We start from the raw sequence: 20109 nt of genomic DNA on the forward strand, positions 1-20109 counted from the left end.
AGGTGCAGAGTTGCTTGGCAGGGGCTCTGCTGACATGGGGGCCTCAGGGACAGCGCTGCCCAGCAGGGGCACAGTCCTGCTGAAAGGGCCATGAAAGGTTGAGAGGTACTAGCCCGTGCAAAAGGTATTTGTGGATGCACTCTACAGGTTTCTTAATGAAGCAAAATTATAGCTAATTGTCAAATAATATTCATGAGATTCAAGGTGCGGGGGAGGAAAAGTAGACCTGGCAGAGTCCAACAATTTGGAACCCTTCCATTCCCTGCACACTATTACTAGTCCGTCATAAGATGGTTCAACAATTATATATACACTAATGTATTTCAATCACAATACTGAAAAAAACATTTTAGACAATGATTCGATAAAAAAACGGTTATTTAATAGGAACAGCAAATAATTACTCCTTTCTTTCTTGAGTGCAGAGATCAAATGAGAAAGGACAACGGATTATATGAATCAATTTAAATCTGAAGTTCAAAATTGAAAGGCTGACGCGTTTTGAGATTACAATCTCTTCTTCTAGAGCCAAGAAATGAACTATAAAGAAATGATACAAATCTATTTAAAAGAGAGAAAATACGGGAACTTTATATCCATACAATATCTCACCAGTAAACATACATAAGATCAGAGGTGATAGGTACTTTTTAGCCATACAGACTCCATGGTGGTTCATTAATAAAGGTTGTGGAGACTGTAGTGGAACTTCTGTACACTCAATGGGGTATAGACAGAGATATACACATGCGTAGAGACTAGCATCTAATTCAAAAGCATAATAAATGTAGCCGAGTAGTGCTCTCAGTGTTTCGCCTAATGAGTACATAAAGAGGGTCCTGCGGTGTCTCAAATGTGAAATAGTATTGTACGCTGGTGCCTAAAGAAAATTCTTCTTGCGCTCGCAAACTGGCCTGACTTAAAACGATCAAAGGTTTATAGATGAATATAACCAGTGATGTACACCGGATCAAGAGACCCTAATATCGATATCCCAAGAAAAATTAAGTAAAAATACCTTGATTCGAAAGTAGCTGTTGCTCATAAATCTATGTTGTCTCAAGAACTTTGTGGTATAATGCAGTTAAACTGGCAGGGGAAGAATCAATCTCCTTTCCAACCGTGGACACCTGCAAGTGCACAGGACATATACATATAATCCGGAAGATAGCGTGGTAATGTATGAAGAAAAATGACAAGACGCATGGCATCCTTGGACCATATAACAAAAAATGTCTCACCTAGAAAAAACAGTGATCTCTTATTTCCACGGAGAGAATCTCTTCTGGGAAATATTATCCACATGTGCTGATTAGAGTGGTCTAACGAAGACTTCCTCTTCCCATTAAATTCACGAGTTAACACTGTGAAACAATATGGGTTACATGTTACCCTGTGTCATATAGTGACAAACTGCGAGTTCAGGCTAATATCAATCATATTCTGAAAAAAGCACTCACCCCTTTTGTTGATTGGTTCCAATTAAGATGAGCATGTGCTCATAATTCTGTATCAGTGCGTGTCGGATGCACATACGTCCCTCTGTGTATAGCAGTGGTTATGACCTCCTGGGCTAATCTGATGAGAAAGAGACACATAATGTGTATATTAAAATATATGTTGGATCAAAAGCTGCTCTGCGAGTCCTAGCTGTGTAACTATTGTGTAACACTAACCTTAGAGATTATTCATCTCTTTCCGCGGCTGTTGCGTGCAGCGTCCAGTCGGATTTTCGGTGCTCCGGATCTGCAGGGAATGTGCATCTAATTCTGCGCACCGAGCGTGTCGGAGCGCTCTCTCTGGTGGGATTCCTCAGGTAGTCAAGACAACCGATGAGGACGCCAAGAGGTCTGTCTATATTCACAGGCTCCACCAAATGCGGAGCAGAAACTAAAACAAATGACGGACTACGTGTGATACTACTCTTCTGGGGTTAGAAGAGGGACTGATATTATGGTGTAAGGGAAGCGCGCCATCTTGGAGTGATAGATGTACAATGGCTCAAGTTTTGTAGAAACAAATAAAGCCTCTCGTGGTTGTGATGGCAATTCATGTATATTAGCCTAAATGTCAAGGAAGCTACCAATCCTGATTTCGACGTGGTGGCTATTGTTAAGTTGTATAAAGCCATGGAAAGACATCGTTATATGGGTGTGGGGAATGGTACACATATATTGGTACAGGTTATGTACCAATTTCACTATTATGGTGTGCTACATGTTAATCTGGGTGCTTAATACATTATGGTCTCTGTTGTTCTACATATCAGTGTCATAAAATATGAACCTAACAATACACTACTTATTTCAATGTGGAGATTGACAGTGTGAAGGTAAAACAAGGTCCGGACTGAGACTAATTTAAGAGGTGTTCCACCGCTGTTCCATGCTTAAAGTCTTTGTACATAATTAAGCCCACTGACTACAACCTAAGGTCGGCATGTATATACCTTCTATTACCTGATTGTCATTTACAAGTGGCAGGTGGGCCGGTAAAACAGAAACCGGACTACATTTAATTTAACAGGGGTTCTACCGCTCGTTAGTACATTTAATAGATGCTGCTTAGGTCACTTAAAACTTCCATATTAAAACCTTGAATAATTGCCTTGGCTGGTAGTGGTTGACACTCTATGTGATTACTTATTTCAGCAGTGGTATCACCTATAGATCACATTATTTTTATAAACCCAACGTGTTTAAGAGTGCCAAGGTTTTAACTCCATAAAAGTGTCACTCAATGATTTTAGATGAGCATCTGAGCGAGAACTCCTCATTCAACCCCTCCGGGTTCAATGTGTCTAGGAGATGTATCCAAGAATTTTCTCTGCGGGAGAGAATGGACTGATAATCACCCCCTCTATGTGGTTTCTTTACCACCTCCAAGATCTGGAATTTCACTTGAGCCACTGTGTGATGATTTTCAGTGAAGTGTCTCGCCAAAGGAGATTTAGTATTTTTGCACCTGATGTTTGATTTGTGGTCGGTGATTCTGTCCTTAAATGGTCTCATGGTTTGGAACACATATAATTTCCCACAGGGACATTTAATTGCATAAATGACCCCTACTGAGATGCATTTAGCAAAGTCTTTGTGTTTATATTTCTTGCCTGTTTGGGGAAGTGCAATGACCTTTCCTTTGATCACATTGTTGCAGTGTGAGCAATTTAAGCAGGGATAGGTTCCTTTCTTTCTGGTGCTGAGTAACAATTGTTTCTCTTTCGGTGGCTTTACCAGTTTGTCCCTTAAGTTTTGACCTCTTTTAAAGGCCATCATAGGTGACTTAGGGAAAAGTGTCTGAAGCAATGGGTCACTCTGTAGGATACCGCAATATTTTTTGATTGTTCTCCCTACCTAGAAGCTTTGGCGCGAATATTTGGAAATGTAAAGCAAAGGTGTCGCCTTATTAGCCCATCCCTTTTATTGCGTGATTCACATAGTCACAGCATGTGAAATTAGCACGAGTCCTAGGAGGGACTCATTATTCAAAATGGGGTGGCACACCACAATGCATGCATGCCAACATGTGCCATTGCAGTTGAGAGATGCTAGTTCGTGTCTGGTTTTAAGTTTGCAATTTGGGATTTGTAGTCCTGGGTTTACAAATGGGGAAAATCCGGGAATAAAGATCCCAGAATGCAACGTTAAAACCAGAGTTAGGCTAACATCTACGAATAGAATGAGGCATGTATGATGTAAAAGAAAAAACGACAAGACTCGCAATTCAGAGGAGGAATTACTATATAGCCTCGCGCAGGCTAAATTAAACTTGAGAACTCCTGAGAGTTACAAGAACGTTTTGGTTGAATAATTCACAAGCACTGTGGAATGTCTGTGTTCGAATCGTCAAATATTTCGATTCCTTATGCACTTTTCAAATTGCTTTCCAGCCTTTACTTGTCTTGTCAATAAAGTTAGTTATAAAAAAAAGTGCAGTTGTCCTACCTTCATGTCTATGACAGGTTTTCTGACTGCCTGACCGTGCCTGCCTGCACTTTGCTCCCTCAGAGTAAAGTGTGCTTAGTACAGGTGGAAAGCGGGCGTCAATTGCAGAAGCACCTCTCTGTGACAGCCGGAAAATAGAGTGAAATGCAGAGGCTTGGCGTGATATTGGGGCACCTCCTCCCCGGGGTTCAGAACTCGGGATGTAGCACGAGTTCCTTGCAAGCTGCCCCCTGCTCTTCCCCCCAATATAGTGACAGCCCCGATGACATCGTGGTCGTGCACGGGCTCCGCACTGCCATCTGCAAAGCCAAGAGAGGAGCCTTCAAGGTAATGTGCTGCTCGTCGTAAAACCGGTATCACTATCTGCAGGGTTCCGAGTACTACATCATTCAGTGGGATTAATGGTCCGTGCTAACAAATCACTGTCGGTTACAACAGAGCCCACGACCACTCACTGCAGTGTCCACTTGACGTGACCGTAGCACTCCCGGCAGTGGCAATATATTTTGGATCACTGCCGAATCCAGACTTTTAATCAGCTGGTTCAGTTTCCTTTTTCCCAGGCATTCCCTACATTACATCCAGGCGCTACAGTATTTTAAACGGTGCCTGTCACTTGCTGAGGTCTGCCTACTCACTGTGTACATCTGCCGCGAGTGCCCAGATTGACACTCGCTACTGCAGAATCAGTGTATCATTAATTGTTGGGCCACTTGCTGCAGATGGTGTCCCTCGCTATGCCCGCACAATGCACAGTCGGGACTGTAGAACCCTTAGACTGCACTATACACTGGGAGTCGCACCACTCGGGCCAGGCTAATCTCAGCAGGTCAAAGTCCTAAAAACAAGCACCGGCAAGGCCAGTGTGTCTGGCTTTGTAGATGTAGAATTTATTTTCCCTGTTACGCGCTTTCGGGACAGGCTTTAGAAAAATACCCACAGAATTGACAAAGTGAAAACGCATTAATGTACCAGTCAACAGGGAAACAAAACATGTTTTTAAAAGCATTCACACATCTCTCCGCCAAACTTAGGCCACTCGCTCTTACAATGTGGCCATCAATATAAAATAACTTTTATCAAGGGGCACTCATTCTGTGTCCCAGAGCAGTTGATTGGCACCAGGGCACCTCTTTCAAATGTAACATCAAGAGCTCTGGTAGAAAGCTAAGGCTCTCTTGCGAGACCTAACAGGCACCACCTCAGAAGCGATATCCATAAGAGAAGAATTAAACGGTAAGCATGTCACATAAAATAATCTGCTGGATAACACTACTACACCCTTGACTCAGTGTGTATGCTGACGTGATTTCCCCATTATCACACCACCTAGCAATGTCAACCACACATTGTTAATAGGCAAACATACAGACACTAAGTGTCACCATAACACATACCTGGAAACCCACCTACAAAACACATCGAGCCACAGCCCCAATACTTTCCACACAGCCCTAACACTTTAGCCAGATTGACTCAAGAGCACAACATGGCTGATGTGCAAATATATTATGAACTCTGTCCTCCCATACATCTTTAACACCTCCAAAAGGGGCTTCAACTGGGCTGAGAGCAGCACAAAGCTCATCACAACAGCACCAGAGACACTCATTGCATCTGCCCGAGGCTGCCTGTAGAGGTCAGAGGACCTACAAGAAACATCCAGGATCGACCTATGGACTGCTCAAGTGACCTTGACCTCCAACCCCAAAACACCATCTTTAAAAAGTCTTTCCATCTCCAAAAGGGGTTTCAACTGGGCTGAGAGCAAAACGGAGGTCACAACAGCACCAGAGGCATTCATCCCATCTGCCTGAGGCTGCCTCTAGAATTGGTTGCAGAGGCGGCCTGGCTTCCTTATCAGCACCAGCTCTAATCTGAGCATGGCATCTTCCATCCAGTCCACTTCATTCAGGCACCTGCACCACCACCAAGCGACGAACAGGTCGACTGGGCCAGGACTCAGTCTCCCGGCCTGCCATGTTCTGTAGCCACAGACTAGTGGCCCCACCTCACCTTCCCAACATTGGATGCTTCTCACCACTTGCAGTACTTGACTCCTTCCTTTGGCGCAACACGGCTAAGGGCCAACCTCCAGCCTCTTTGCATCTTTGCCTTTGAGCTATTGCTTTGCTGTGTCCTGGTACTTGCGCATGAGTTCCAATTACAGCTTTGCTCAGCCCCACCCTCACCATGCAGTGCTTTTACAATGTCTTCCTTTCTCTTCTACTTTTCTCTTCATTCTCCTCCTGCCAAAACCATTTAAACTGTCTACCGATTCCTGTCATCTCTTTTCCTTTGTGCCACCCCTCTTCTCGCTCACCCACTCTCTAGTCACAAAACTTCCAACCCTAACTTTCATCACATTTCCTCTTCTTGCATCTACCCCCAGCACCTCTCTACTTCGCACTCAACATCAGTATGCTTCTACATCTCACTCTCTCTATAATGCTCTTTGAAATGCACAATCTGTTTACCTCCGACTTTCCCATTCTCTCTCTCTTGACCTCATTACCCTTACAGAAACCTGGATTTCTACCTCAGACTCTGCAACCCTTGCTGCCATTCACAACCCTTCCTACACCTTCACTCAATCTCCCCAGCCCAACTAGTAGGGGTGGTGGGGTAGGACTGTTCGCATCTTCCAAATTTCCTGTCTCTTCTACTCCCCTATCTCCTGCTAGTTCTCCCTCTTATGAATATGCTGTCCCCACCCCACAATTGCTGCTCCCCATGTAATTCATATTATATATATCTATCAGCCACCTGGTCCTGCTGGTCAGTTTATTGACCAACTCACCCAACGTATTGACTCCCTTCCTCATCACCTCATTGTCACTTGTGACTTTACCCTCCCCTCTCTCCGCTCCTCTAGCCACTGACTTTAGATCTCATCTTCTTCCCACCTATTCAAATGGTAATTCCCAGGCTGCTCGAGAGCCCGCAGCCAAGATGGCGAGTTAATAGCACAGCTCTGTGCGTAGAGGGAAGGTTCCTATGCTCATTCGTGCTGACACTGAGATTGTGCTAGGATTGTACCGAAGTCGCATACTGCTGAAGGGTTGGACAAACTCCAATCCTGATTGTGGATTGGCGCATCAGCTGGCAGGGGCGCAGCAAGCACCGGAGGCTCAGCCGCCCCTGTGGACTGCTGATGAGCCCGGTGCGGCCGCCTAAGAGAACACTCTAGGAGGCCGTCTCACCTCTGAGTGCCTGCTGTGGGTATAGTCAGTCTGGAGGGCAGGCAGCTGAGGTGACATTAGCCTGGTAAAGGCAGAACGGGTCAGTGGTTCGGGACACAGGCCCTGCTGGGGGGAACTCCTAAGCCTGTGTATATCTCGCCAGCATCCTGTGTCCATTTCACGCTCTGAAACACTTGTGTATGAGCGCTATACAAATAAAACATCATATCATATCGTTCTGATAATAGAGCCGACATCTGCAGCAACATTAACCTTGGATACCGGAGAGGGCCCTATATTTTTCTTGCTATCCAAGTTGGGTGTGAGGAGGAATGCGCTTGTAGCCTTCATAAACCTAGTTGCCTTGCATACCCACCCTTGGACCAGTGTCTTAGCTGCACAATCCTGAACAGGCTTCCTCCACCCTAATCCAGTTGTTTATGCCAGCTTCACCTGGAGATTCACACTTCAATTCACTTATCACCTCCATGGCTAAGAGAGTCAAGAAACAGGCATGAATTTCTTTTGAGATGAGGCCGGCACCATCCACGCCCCAGCCCAAATCCTTCACCATCGCAATGCCACTGACTGAGTACACCACCGGGACGGCGGGTGCTGCAATGATCCCCACTACTGAGACCCCTGAATCTAGCCGCTGCGAGGCCCCCTGAGAGTTCTCTACTATACTGTCTCAAATGATGACTGGGTTTGAGTCTGTCAACACAAAGCTAGATAACCTGGTGTTCAAGGTGGACCGGATGCAGCAGCGAATAGAGAAAGAGAGTGAGTGTATCTCTGAGGTTGAACATAGAGTTTGAGTCTTTGAGGATACTGGTCTGAAGTAAGTCAAATTATCCACCTACTTGACAATGAATTTAAGGGCATCATGACTAAAAATTAAGCTTTAGAGGCAAGGTCAGATGGGACAATGTTAAAGTGGTGGGAGTTCTGTAAAAATACTCTCACAGGAAATATGGAGGTAAAAAGTACTGCAAGACCCCCGTTCTCCTCACAATTCCTCATAGAGAGGGTGCATAAAGTTGCTGGACCGAGCCACCGTCCTGGTCAAAATCCTCACCCTATAACAGCCCGTTTGCTGAATTATGGGGACCGCAACCCACTCCTTAGGTACGCCCGTGATCTGGGAGAACTGAGGTATCGAGGGACTAGGATCGCCTCCTTCCCAGACTTTACATCTTCCACGCAAAAAGCGGCTTATTGTTTTCATCTGTAAAGCTAAGACTGCGTGAAAAAGGAATAAAGTATGCAATGCTGCATCAATCTAAACTCTGCATTATCTACAAGACACCCTTTTCACTTATCCAGCTGATGTCCACTCCTTCCTAGCCTCTCTCCTGTCCACTTGACTTTCTACATTGTACCGAGTGAAATTCGAACTGACCTGCCTGGCTGTAAAACCACCATCTTGTACAAAACATTGTCAGATGATCCATTATAGCCTTTGCGTCTTTGAATTGTACCTCAGTAGTTTAAGAATGCAATGCCCAGCCCATTCTTCTTATTACTGGATTATGTGAGCCCCCTCCTCCCCTCTGTTGGGGGTGTGCATGTGGTGTGGCTTGAATGATGCCCCCAGGCACGTGCCCCAGGAGTAGGTTTGATCTAGGTTTGGTTTGGAGTGGGTTTTTTCCACTGCGAGTTAGGGATTGTCAGTGAGGTTGGGGCTGGGTAGAGGTTGTTTTATTGTTTTTTACTAAAATATTTTTTTTTAAACCACATCACCATTTTCATCTCAACAGGGCTTATATACTCCGCTATCTAATATTGTGGATCCATGTCCCAGGCTAGTGAGTTTTTACAGCAGAGCCACTAGACTTTTCCTTCAGATACTTGCACCCTCTTAAACTGGAACCTAAGGGGACTGAAGAAGTGTGAAAATTCTGCTACTTCAAGAAACACACTTGATTGACCAATCTAATTAAAATTTTGCAAAAATGTGGGCCCTACATTTTTACACATCATTCTCCGGGTACTCGTGCTTTTCCTAAGTCAGTTAGATTCAAGGTACACATCCATTAGTGAGACCCAAATGGTTGGTTTGTAATTGTTGCAGGCACCCTTGCAAATACGAAACTGACCTTTAATACATATACACCTAATATTGATGACCTCTAGTTTCCATAGTATCCTGCTTGAGAAATGTCATAAGTACACCGAACCTCAAATAGTTTGGGCTGGAGATTTTATTGTCCTGGATGTAAACCTGCATAAATCTAGTACAACACTTGGGACGTTGTCTTTATCAGCGTGTGAAGTTTGTAGAAGCATTCGGGATTTGAGGCTGGTGGATCTATGGAGAACACTTTATTGGCAAGTGCGTGAGGATTCATTTGACTCATTGTTACATGATATGCATTCCAATATAGACTGTTTTTGCCCCCACAGAGATGTTACACAGGACCACGAAATGTAGTTTGCTACCTAGAACGTTATCTGACACTTCCCCACTTCTGTCGCCGTTGCGGGCTGAGGACAAGGTGCTTGAATGCCCTGGTGTTTCAAATCCCAAGCTATCCTTGATGTGGCCTACAGGAGTGCGTGCAATGGAGATGGCTATTGCGTCCTTTTTTGCTACGAATGTAGTTTCTGTTCCTCTAATGTCCACAGGCTGGAGGCATGTAACGTCCATCTTTGGGGACTTTCTACCAGGATTCAAAATGGTCTACTGAAATCTGTCCAACGGGCTATGTCGCCCCCTAAGTGGAGATACGGACACTGGAAATTGACCTGGAGCATTCTGGTAACCCAAACCTGCTCCAACCTATAACAGTTAAAACTAGAGCAATTTCGATCGTTTGCGAATCGGGAAGTAAAATATATTTCAGCTCCTCTACAGGCACAAAGATACGGGGAGGTGGGGGTGCCCTGGATGTCTCATGGCACGAATTATATGGTCTGAACATGGGCCATCTGATATTTCAACGGTTATGTACGAGGAGGGGAACATGTCTACTCCAAAAGGCATTACTGCAACATTTTGAAACTTCTGTAGCAAACTATACTCTGCTAGGGAGGCAGGCCTGGGCAGACTGCAATATTTGCACGACACACCTATATATAAGTAAGAATATAGGGAACACAGGGCACACCTATGGTAGATAGAAATGAGGGAAATTTAGTGATGAAATTATTGAAAATTTGAGGTGCGGGGGGACAAAATCTCAACCTTGGCATCTAGGTTGGACACGTAAAGAGACAACTAGTGGTTGTTCCCAAAGATTTGGGAACTCCCGTCCCCTGCACACTATCTGCTATCTGTAAAAACAGATCAATAACCTATAAAAGTAATTGGTGTTTATAAAGCAATAAACAATTTGTTTAAAAGTTAGAGTATATTTTCAGACAATAGTTCAGACAGTACGACAGTACAGTCAAATGACTATCTCACAGGCAAAATTATATAATAATTAATAATTTATTGTACATAGTTTGGCCCAACGCGTTTCAAGCTTACTCTTCTTCAGGGGCAATAGCACAGTTCCAAAAATGTCTACAAAAAAATTAAATAATAAACAAAAAGAAATATTTTACATTGTAGAATTACATAATAATAAAATATTTATTTCTAAGATGTAAAATATTTCTTTATTTTTTTGTAGACTTTTTTTTTGCAGATAGTGTGCAGGGGATGGGAGTTCCCAAATCTTTGGGAACAACCACCAGTTACACCTATACATAAACTCAGCCGAGATACTCTGGACTCATTAAACCGCCTCATTTCTACACCTGATATATTAAATGCTATCTCTACATTTCCCTCCTCTAAAGCACCGGGTGCAGATGTTCTTTACGGTCGAATTCTATAAAGAATTCAGTGCACTTCACTCCCGCCCCAATCCCCCACCCTCCCCATCTTCTGAATGTCTGGCAGGAAGTGCTGAGGGAGGGCTCTATTCCTCAGTCCGTGCGAGAGTAAACCTTACACTAATCCTGAAACCTGATAAGGACCTGACGGCTTGTGCCTCCTACAGACCCTTATCGCTGATAGCAAGAATTTTGCGAAAATCCTGGTTTACCAGCTAATGCTACAAGTATGAATCGGGGTTTCTGCTTAGATGATCAACGATCTGCAAAGCCTGTTTACAAGTATGGCCCAAATTGACCTAGAAGCCCCAGTAGTGGCAGCATTATTGGACAGGGAAAAAGCGTTTGATTCTCTGTCCTGGGATTTCTTATTTGAGCTACTATGTAGAGTTGGTATATCTGCTTATTTTTTACAGTGTGAACAATTACTGTATTCTGATCCCATTGCGAGAATCGGCATACTTGGGAGGTGCTCAGACCCTTTTACGTTAGGCAGTGGGACCAGGGAGGACCGTCCTCAATCGCCCTCCTATTTGCACTTGCCATCGAGCCTCTGGCAGTGAGCATTAGGAAATTGCATATTTAACGCTGGTTGGCAATGGGTGGCCAAAGGGAGATTATATATGTCTCCACCCGGGTGACGCAATCCTATATTTTGAAAACCCTGAAACTAATCTTCGACCCTCACACAAGCGAGAACGGGGTAGTTTTCAATCATTAACTGATTAGACCTTGAGGCCACCTTATATCGGCGAGTGCAAGTGGGAAGGTGGCAAATGGGAAGTTTGTTTGGTAAAATACTTAGGTGCCATTGTAAGTAGAGATTACACTTCACTCCTAAATGATAATTATATCTGAAATATACAATCTCCACATAGTGAAGTATCCCTTTGGGTCCAACTTCCTGCGTGTACACTCTATTGCCAAAATGTGAATCTTCCCCAAACTTCTTTACCTTTTTCAGAACATTCCCATATGACTGGGTGCATATTTACTTTTGCAATTCTGCTTGGACGCCTGGCGTGGCATCCAACATCCTCTATGGTAAAATGGGAGATGATGCATCCATTTTCCCAGTTTGCACTTGGTGCCCCGAACATGGAATTATATTTTTTAATAGCTCAGGCGCACTTTGCATCCTATTGGATGACAAGGTCCCAATTTACCCCACACGGTCGTATTGCGAGAATGTCAGTTTGCCCTTATTCTCTTCAGGCGTCCTTGCTCCTGCACTGTCAAGGCCTTGTGGACGCTGCACGGGCATCTGAATATGCCTTTCCTATGTGCGCCGAAACTTAGCTTATGGGACATTAGGGAAATAGGCCCTACATGTTGAAGGCAAGTCCCTGAACACTCACACCAGAGAGAATACAACTTGCTACGGAAGAAAGGCCCAAGTTGATCTTGTAAGCATAACAAGTTTTAATTTCACACGCAGATGAGAGCATCAGCAAAGAACTCTGCTGCTAAGACCGCTCTGCCAGTAAGTAGTAAAAGCAGAATCTTAAAAAGAAAAACATTGTCATACATGACGCAATACATATATTAAAAGCCTGCGCGGCTGGTTGGTGAGCACCTGTACATGATCCGCCTGCTCCATAAGAGATGCCAGGCCATTGGTTTCAGCCCAATCCATCCGTCTTCCATTACATGGGTGCTCTGGTGATCATCATCTTCTCACGTCGAAAGTCAAAGAACACATTAACTACACTCCAGACATAATGCTATTTTATCACTATACTGTGCACCTGGCAGGCCTCAAGACGAGCACAAAGGAGGTTCTGGGGCACTCTAACCTTCACATACACATTTCACTTCATCCCCTTCCTTGCCAACCGGCCCCAAGGTCTCCACCCTCATTTTGAACTATAACTTATCCCTCACAGCACCTCGCAATACAAATCACACGATTGTCGCTTCAACAATGTGCCCTGACCGTCCTCATTGGACATTTCAGGACTTGTTACTTTGGGGTTGGTAGTTAAAGGGCACCTGGTGCCATGGAATTCAAGGATCGTAAGTTTTAGTCAGTTATATGGGCTATAACTCGTGGTCGCCTTGGGATGGGTGGGTCATGCCTTGGCCGGTGTGAGATAACGCACATGATCACAGCCTTGTAGGGCACATTCCTCTTGAGTAAAAAAACACATCTTTGCAACACTGTTAGAACAATGAATAGGCGTTGTGGCGGGTGAGTGTGTGGGCTGTCCTCATGGGAGCTCGGGCATGGCTGGAGATTTCCTTCGTCTCGCAATTTACGCCTAGTGCATGCATTGGCACATTCCCCTATGGTTACTAATATTGACGCAAAATAACAATGCTGCTTGCGCCCTACGCTATACTACGTGGATTGATTATTTTACAGTGGGGTCCTTTTGTATTGGAAGGTGGTCCTCTCACCGCCCCCCTAGCCCCTGGCCCATCATAGGGCTGCAAATGCATCTCGTCTGACTCTAAAGTGCCTAGGGGGTGGGATGGGGCTGCCCCCTTCCCAACAATGTGATGGGTCACTCAAGAAGTCAATGTCCCGTTTAGACATAATATATGTCTGGTGGTTCCCAGATGGGATGCTCGTCTCCGTAGAGCAATTTGTTGCAAAGGTTGGGAATGATTTCCACTTAACGTTTCAGTACCATGGCCTTACGTCCAGGATTCCCACAAGAACCGACCACTTAACAACGTATTTAAAAATGTGTGAATTCCCCAGCTCGTCTCTACACTCTACAAGTTAGTACAGGAGCTGTCCCCATCCACTTGCAGGCTTCGGTTTGGAGAAGCGCCTCTTTACAATCTAGATGGCTGGAATGCTTTCTTTCCTTGAGTGCTCATCCCCTCGCAGCAACATTATTCCCTTCTCCTTTATATCTCAGACGTGCCAGATGGGATTCTGTCATATTTCAATTGCCAGTGACCCCCCCCAAAATATTTTTTTATGAATCACAAGTACTGTGAGAGGTACCCTTTTTTCAATGAGCATCCACTCATCTTTCATCTGAGGTAGCAGAGCGCAACTGGATACATGGGTATCAAAAAGCATACGAGGACAAGAATTGAAATAATCCAGCAGAGTGCTACCAGGTCACCAACTGTACGGCAGAGGACTATTGTACGTTGTTTTTGAATACCTATTGTGGAGAATCCTGTGGATCCCCCACCAAAACCCTGCCCAGAGTCTCCTCCCAGGTGGTCAGGAGAGGGCAGACGCTTCCTGATCCCAATTCTGGGGGTGGCGTACTGCAGGAGGATCACCTGGGTCTATACAAGACCCAGGGTAATGGGGATATTTTGCAGGATGAGGTATGGCATTTTTCCTTGGATACTGTTAAAACGGTTATAGCCTGTTGCGGTTCAGATTAATTTCCGCCTATGGTTAAACCTAGGATTAAAAAGTTTAAATCTATACATTTCCTCCTCAATATCAAAGGTGCACCAAAAGGAATGACGAAAATGTGGCCATTTGTGTCCCATCTGTCTTTAAAAAAGATTAAACCCAACAATCCCTCTTCCAACAATATCAGGGTAAGTAAAATCCTTGTTAACAATAATGAAGAAGTAGGAAAACTGAATTTTCTTAAAAAGAACTATGTGTCCCAGAATCTCTCAGGGACTGTGATGAAGAAGAGGGCTGAGGAGGCATGTGGAGTTGAAGGACAGAAAGGCAGGCCTTACAGCCTTTGGCAGGGCCAGGCAATTAACTCTTACAGGCCTGCACCTGAAGCAATTGCCTCAACTGAGAGGCATGAAAAGGCTGCAGTAGGAAGAGGCAATAGAAAGAAGCTGGAACAGGAGCTGGAAGTTCAGAAGAAGAAGCCGAGCACAAGGCTGGCAGTTCACTAGGAAGTGTGACCACAAAAGGGACCTCTGAGCAAAAGAAGAGCAGATTCGACCTGCAGGCTCTGAGTTGGTCCTGTGCTCATAAACCCTGTTTGGCTGTGGCAGCATTAGAAGAGACTGGGAGAAACTCGCAGTCTTTCCAGGTCTGCCTGATTGCTGTGAATGCAGAGATTAAGTCGTACATCCACCCAAGGCTCTGTGTGCATAAGCAAGCTGAGGAAAGCTGGAGAAAGGAAGACTCTCCATTGTTGATGCCGGATCCGAGACACCCAGCCCGCAGATCGGTGTGGGTCCCAAGATTGCCTGTAGCAGTAGTAGCATAAGAAAGAAAGTCGGGAAGTGGAAGCAGCCCGCAATCGCTGTGGCTTTAGTGTCGGTGAATGAAGCTTCGTACGCCAAAGCACACGAAACTCCTTGCCGGTAACTGTTAACCAACTGAATTGATGCTTGCTTGTAAGTAGTAGTGAGTAAAGTTGTTAATGGTCATGGGAAGTCAATTATTACAAGAGAAATTGTATCTCATGCTTATTCGCACAAGTTAAAGTGCTTGCGTAGGTAAAAAAAAGTTCCCTTTTTTGCATTTGAACTATTACCGGTGTGGTTGCGTGTCTCCTATTAAGAGGGAGAACATTACTGGTAGCATTTAAAGAAGTAGAAGCTGACTTTCCCAAGTGTTAAGACTGATCAACATCAAAGAGAGGATGCGTGTATGAAATTGTTTTCCGATACATGTTAATACAAAACGCTTAACGAACAAAAGGGAATGCAAGTCTGCAAGTGGCAGTTTAACATCAAAGCGAGATAGCGTGTACCTACATTTGTTTATAAAGTAAAACTGATCTCTTGTAACATTCAGAACAATTATCAAGTAGCTGTCGAAGTCCCTGAAGACATGAAAAGAACAAGCATTACTAAGCCAGTAGGCAGATCCTTTCTAAGGTGAAACCAGCCCAATTAAGACCGGAACACTGATGCTTTGAAGTTGTTGAAGCTGATATAAACTGAGTCCTCTGATCCAAGGGTGACCAGGTTATGCAAGGCTGGAAGAGGGGCAATGCAGCTTTGGGGTAAGTACTGAAAGCCAGAAGGTATGTATAAGGCTGGGTAAGGGAGCTGGGTGCTTGTTGAAGGAGCTAAACAAGAACCTGTGAAGCTGAGACTGTTGAAGCTGAGAGAGAGAAGCAGTCTAGAAGCCAATACAGATTTTTGTGGTAGCTGTAAGACAGAACATGCAACAAAGTTGCCCTTTCTTATGATACAGGAGAGCAGAGTGCCATGCCTACCTGTAGAGGTCAAAGAATCTTGTCTAAGTTGCCTATATAGTTTCACAAAGTATTGTGTTGTAGCAGAAGCAGTAGAGCTGTGGTTGTCTATAATTTTGTCAGAGAACATTTGTATTTGGAAGTAGTTGAAGTAGTAGCAGACTGTGAGGCAAAGGAGCATGCTTTCACAGTATCATTGGCAGAAAGGAGATGCCAAGGAGAAAGCATCCTTAAAAGAAGCATTTTAACAAGTTTTATAAAGGATAATGCAGAAGATAAAGAAGTATTGTTAAAGCAGAAGTGGTACTTTTGTTTTGAACTTCATCCATTCCATCCTTGAAGGAAGTTGCCCAGGATTACCAATGGTGCTGTTTTCTTTGTGGAACTTGGGAAGGGAACTTTTCAACAAACCAAGAAGGAACTGCTACCAGTGTATTTTTGGTTTGATTGAACTTTTGTTTCTTTGGAACTTTTCAAGAACTGATTTAAGACTTTATTTGTCCTTGGAAGAAATTGACTTTGGACATTCTTGGGGAACAAGATCTACCCAGAACAAGTAGAGGTCATCCAAGACATTTGGTATTTGGTAATCCTTCATTTATGTTGTTTGTTTTGTTGTTATAAAATGAAAACTACAAGCAGTTTTCTGCCTCGCATTACTGATCCCTCACACTACGCTCATTATATATCCCACAATTGCCTCTGTAAAATGCTTTCATAATGGTGCCCACAATATTCGCCAGCACTACAACTGTAAAAGTGCATGTCCTTGATTACTCTGCCCACAATACATGCCAGCCTGGCCGTGTGAAACACACTTCCATGACGGTGCCCACAATATATGCCATCATAGCACAGGGGAAAAGTGTTCATGCTGCCTTTGCCTATATATATTCCAGTATTGACACTCTAAAACACTTTCTTGATTGTGCTCGATGGATTCAAACACCTGAATGAATGACAAAATGATTGACTTAATGCAGAGCCAAATTTCCTGAGGAGCATTTATGAAATGACACTGTCGTACAGCAATAGGTGCATAGTTGTCATTGCCAGCTTCTGTGCACTTAATAGCGTATCATCAAGTGTAAGTGCCCTTAAGGCGGACCAATAGAGGAACCATTTCCAGTTACTCTGTGAAAGCTTGCCTTTGGGAATGCTCCATATACATTGCCCCCATTCCAAGAAATCAGTCCCTTGTCTTGATATGATATGATAAGCCATACATGTACACAAGTGTTTCTAGGTGCTACAAGGGAGGGAAGACAGAGGGAGGACAAGACAAACGATTTTACTAGGCCTTCAGATCGTGCAAGAACGAGAAGTGCAAGGGAAAGGGGGGAGTGCAAGGGAGAAGGGAGTGGAAAACAGGGCAGCAATGCTCTGAGTAAGTGCAGCTAGGGCAGAGCGGCTCTGTGTAGTGTAAGGAGAACAAGGGAATGTAGGGTTGCAGTTACAGCCCCTAGGTACATGGTAGGCCCAGAGGCAGTGCAAGGGTGACTGATCCAGAAAGAGCCTGGTACCCAGTGAGACTGAGGGTAGCCAAGCAACCAGTTGGTACACTTCACTTGATTTCTTAAAACAAAAAGTTGCATTGCATTTTAGATAATGTGTTGTACATTCCTGCTCCCAGAAACAATGTGAAATAACACAGTAACAATGCTCAATCCAAAGCTATTTCAAGCTAATTGGTCTGTGACCTATGATAACTATAGCCTGCCTCGCTATCAATTGTTTCATGAAAAGTCAGTATCTTGTACCGGGCTAGTGACTATCTACTATGCATTCTTGTTTAGAACTTGCATGCACGTTCTTTTATTTAAAACGGAAGTTCATGTGCTTAACAGAAAATATGAGGTGACTGGCTGCTGGGCTTTCTTTGAAAACCTGAGAAACCATATGTTTTGGTGTTAATGCTGAAGGTGGAATATCGGAGAAGTTGTAAATGGTGCAATCCACCAGTGTGTTCGCTGGTTTAACTCCTAGGTGGATCCTGAAGGATGCGGCAATAATTCATTTAAAGTAAGCCGATGTTGGGAGAGACAGGTACGGCCCCAGATGGATAGTGTAAGGGTGCAGAAGGAGGCGACTGACGCACAGGTGGCATGGTGATTGCTGAAGACTTTTTATTAGTCAAGAAAATAAAGAGAAATCCTAACTTTCCCTACCTCCTAAGAGGGTTTTCCCTGCCTCAACTAAAACACTAAGGGTTCTTTCAGAATGTCTGTGTAAATCAGTAGTCCAACATCCTGTGTCAAAAACCCTACTTCCGTCCCTTAGACTTAAAACTAAACTAGAGATAAAGTAGATCTTCTTGGCTGAGATGAATGATTACCTTCTTCTGGACTGGAAATAAAAGTTCACTTCCAGGTGTTGGTTTCTTCTTAGGGGAATTACTCCCTTCCCTGGGTCAAAATTGTCCTCCAAAACAAAAGAAAAAGTTCAAACACGTTTCTCTGCCAGACACACTGCTTATCATTTAACACTTTGTATCAAAGTCTTTTCAGCTCTGGTTACCAAAAGAATAACCCCCTTCTCCTGGGATCTTTTTCACTTGCTTGCACAATTCAACATCACCAGGGGGAATGACTCCTTTCCCCTGACCTCTCTTTCACTTTGCTTTCACAATTTCAGGCTTTCACTTTGAGGGTTCCAGATCCAGGCTTCTTTCCTGTCTCGAAACTTGGGCAGTCTTGGTTCACTCCCCCACCAAGTACTGCCACGAGGAAGATGTTTTGTACTACTCTTGTGGGTTGGGTCCCAGACCCGTATTTGTCTGGTGCTCTGATTTGGCAGACCTGGTTGCCTTTCCTGCCAGGTACTGCCATGAAGAAGATGACTTATAAGGATCTTCTTTTCTGGGTGCGGGTCCCAGATTCTTCTTCTTTGTATTTGGGTACTTGGAACCCTTTTCTGCCAAGTACTGTCACGAGGAAGATGACTCATGGTGTTCTCTTGTTCCTGGGTGCTCAACCCTTCCCTGGTCGTCGGTGTTCGACCACCAGCTAGAGGGAGATTCCCTCCAATCTTCACAATTCTCTCTTCAGGGCCCCAGACCCTGTTTGCCCCCTCTCTGGGATTGTGTGGTAACTTTCACAGCTTCTCGTTGTGCCCAAGTCCTTTCTTGGCCTGTTCCTAGGCCTCACAACCCTGGCAGTGTATGGATTAGGCCCCGTTATCCTCCCTCCATCCCAGCCAGTCGACTGTCACCCTGAGTGACTCCTGCACAAGGCAGTGGTTCTTCTGGGGACTGGAGTTGGACGTCCGTTCCTCCTCCGCAGTCGTCAGCTTCTTGCGTCTGCTTGTGTGACTCATGACTGCTGGCAATGTACGCATGGCTCCGGGACCCCGTGGTCCACCTTCTTACAGAGCCTTTACCTTTGCCTGGCCTCAGTCAAAGGACCGACCGACGTCCCGTCCTGGAGAGCTGCCTTCTTCAACTCGCCTGCTTCTTCTGCTCTCTGGTCTCTGCTGTCTCTCTGCTCCCATGCTTCACAGCTTCCACACCTGCTGTTGCTCGGGGGCTGGCTTGACAGCCGGTTTGATATAAGTCCTTCTTTCATTTTTATCGAAAGCCATAGAAGACTAGACTGTTCATTGAAGTTCTCACAATTACTTATTTAATTGTTTTTTTTATAACACACCTAATACCATACCCGAGTTCGGTTTCTAAGCACGGATCCGGGATTTGAACCCCTGTTGCTCTTTGTGGTTTTGCTTCTAAGACCAGCACGTTGCCCCTGTGCTATCCTCTGTACTCTTCCTTGTTCAGCATCTTCTCCTCGTCCCATTACTTGTTAAGTATGTCTCCCTAAGGTAGTCCCTGCTCTTCCTCGTCTCAGTAGTTACTAGGTTTTGGGACTTATGGACATATATGCAAATATGGGATATGGTGTTGGGTTCTATGGGATTGGAAGATGTATAGGGTGTGTGTGGAGGATTGTCATACCATGTTGTCCACAGATGTTCTCCTTTGTCCCCATAGTAGAGGTCTCTTCCCATGAGATTGTCCCGCTGAGTACCACCCCCCAGGGGGACTATCGGGTGGCGGCCTACCACCCC

At 44.6% G+C, this 20109-nt stretch overlaps 1 protein-coding gene and 1 long non-coding RNA gene across 5 annotated transcripts in view; one reads left to right on the forward strand and one right to left on the reverse strand.

The window, feature by feature from the left end:
* LOC138569586 (uncharacterized) overlaps nt 1-1868 on the reverse strand; it is a 192672-nt gene extending 190804 nt beyond the window's left edge. For all 4 annotated transcript variants that reach the window (XR_011303271.1, XR_011303269.1, XR_011303270.1 and 1 more), the window contains exons 1-4: nt 1677-1868; nt 1461-1578; nt 1242-1364; nt 1019-1130 (exon numbers count right to left, since the gene is read on the reverse strand). This is a non-coding gene — a long non-coding RNA (uncharacterized lncRNA). The remainder of the gene's footprint in view (nt 1-1018; nt 1131-1241; nt 1365-1460; nt 1579-1676) is intronic.
* A 2078-nt stretch (nt 1869-3946) lies between these two features.
* Nucleotides 3947-20109, forward strand: part of ACAA1 (acetyl-CoA acyltransferase 1) — a 268026-nt gene continuing 251863 nt past the window's right edge. Inside the window, exon 1 of the mRNA XM_069647684.1 lies at nt 3947-4271. Coding sequence (XP_069503785.1) covers nt 4089-4271 — 183 coding nt within the window. The 5' untranslated portion in view covers nt 3947-4088. The remainder of the gene's footprint in view (nt 4272-20109) is intronic.

The sequence above is a fragment of the Ambystoma mexicanum genome, chromosome 2q (genome assembly GCF_040938575.1).
Source record: "Ambystoma mexicanum isolate Mex_15411 chromosome 2q, UKY_AmexF1_1, whole genome shotgun sequence".
In the NCBI taxonomy this organism is placed as follows: Eukaryota; Metazoa; Chordata; class Amphibia; order Caudata; family Ambystomatidae; genus Ambystoma; species Ambystoma mexicanum.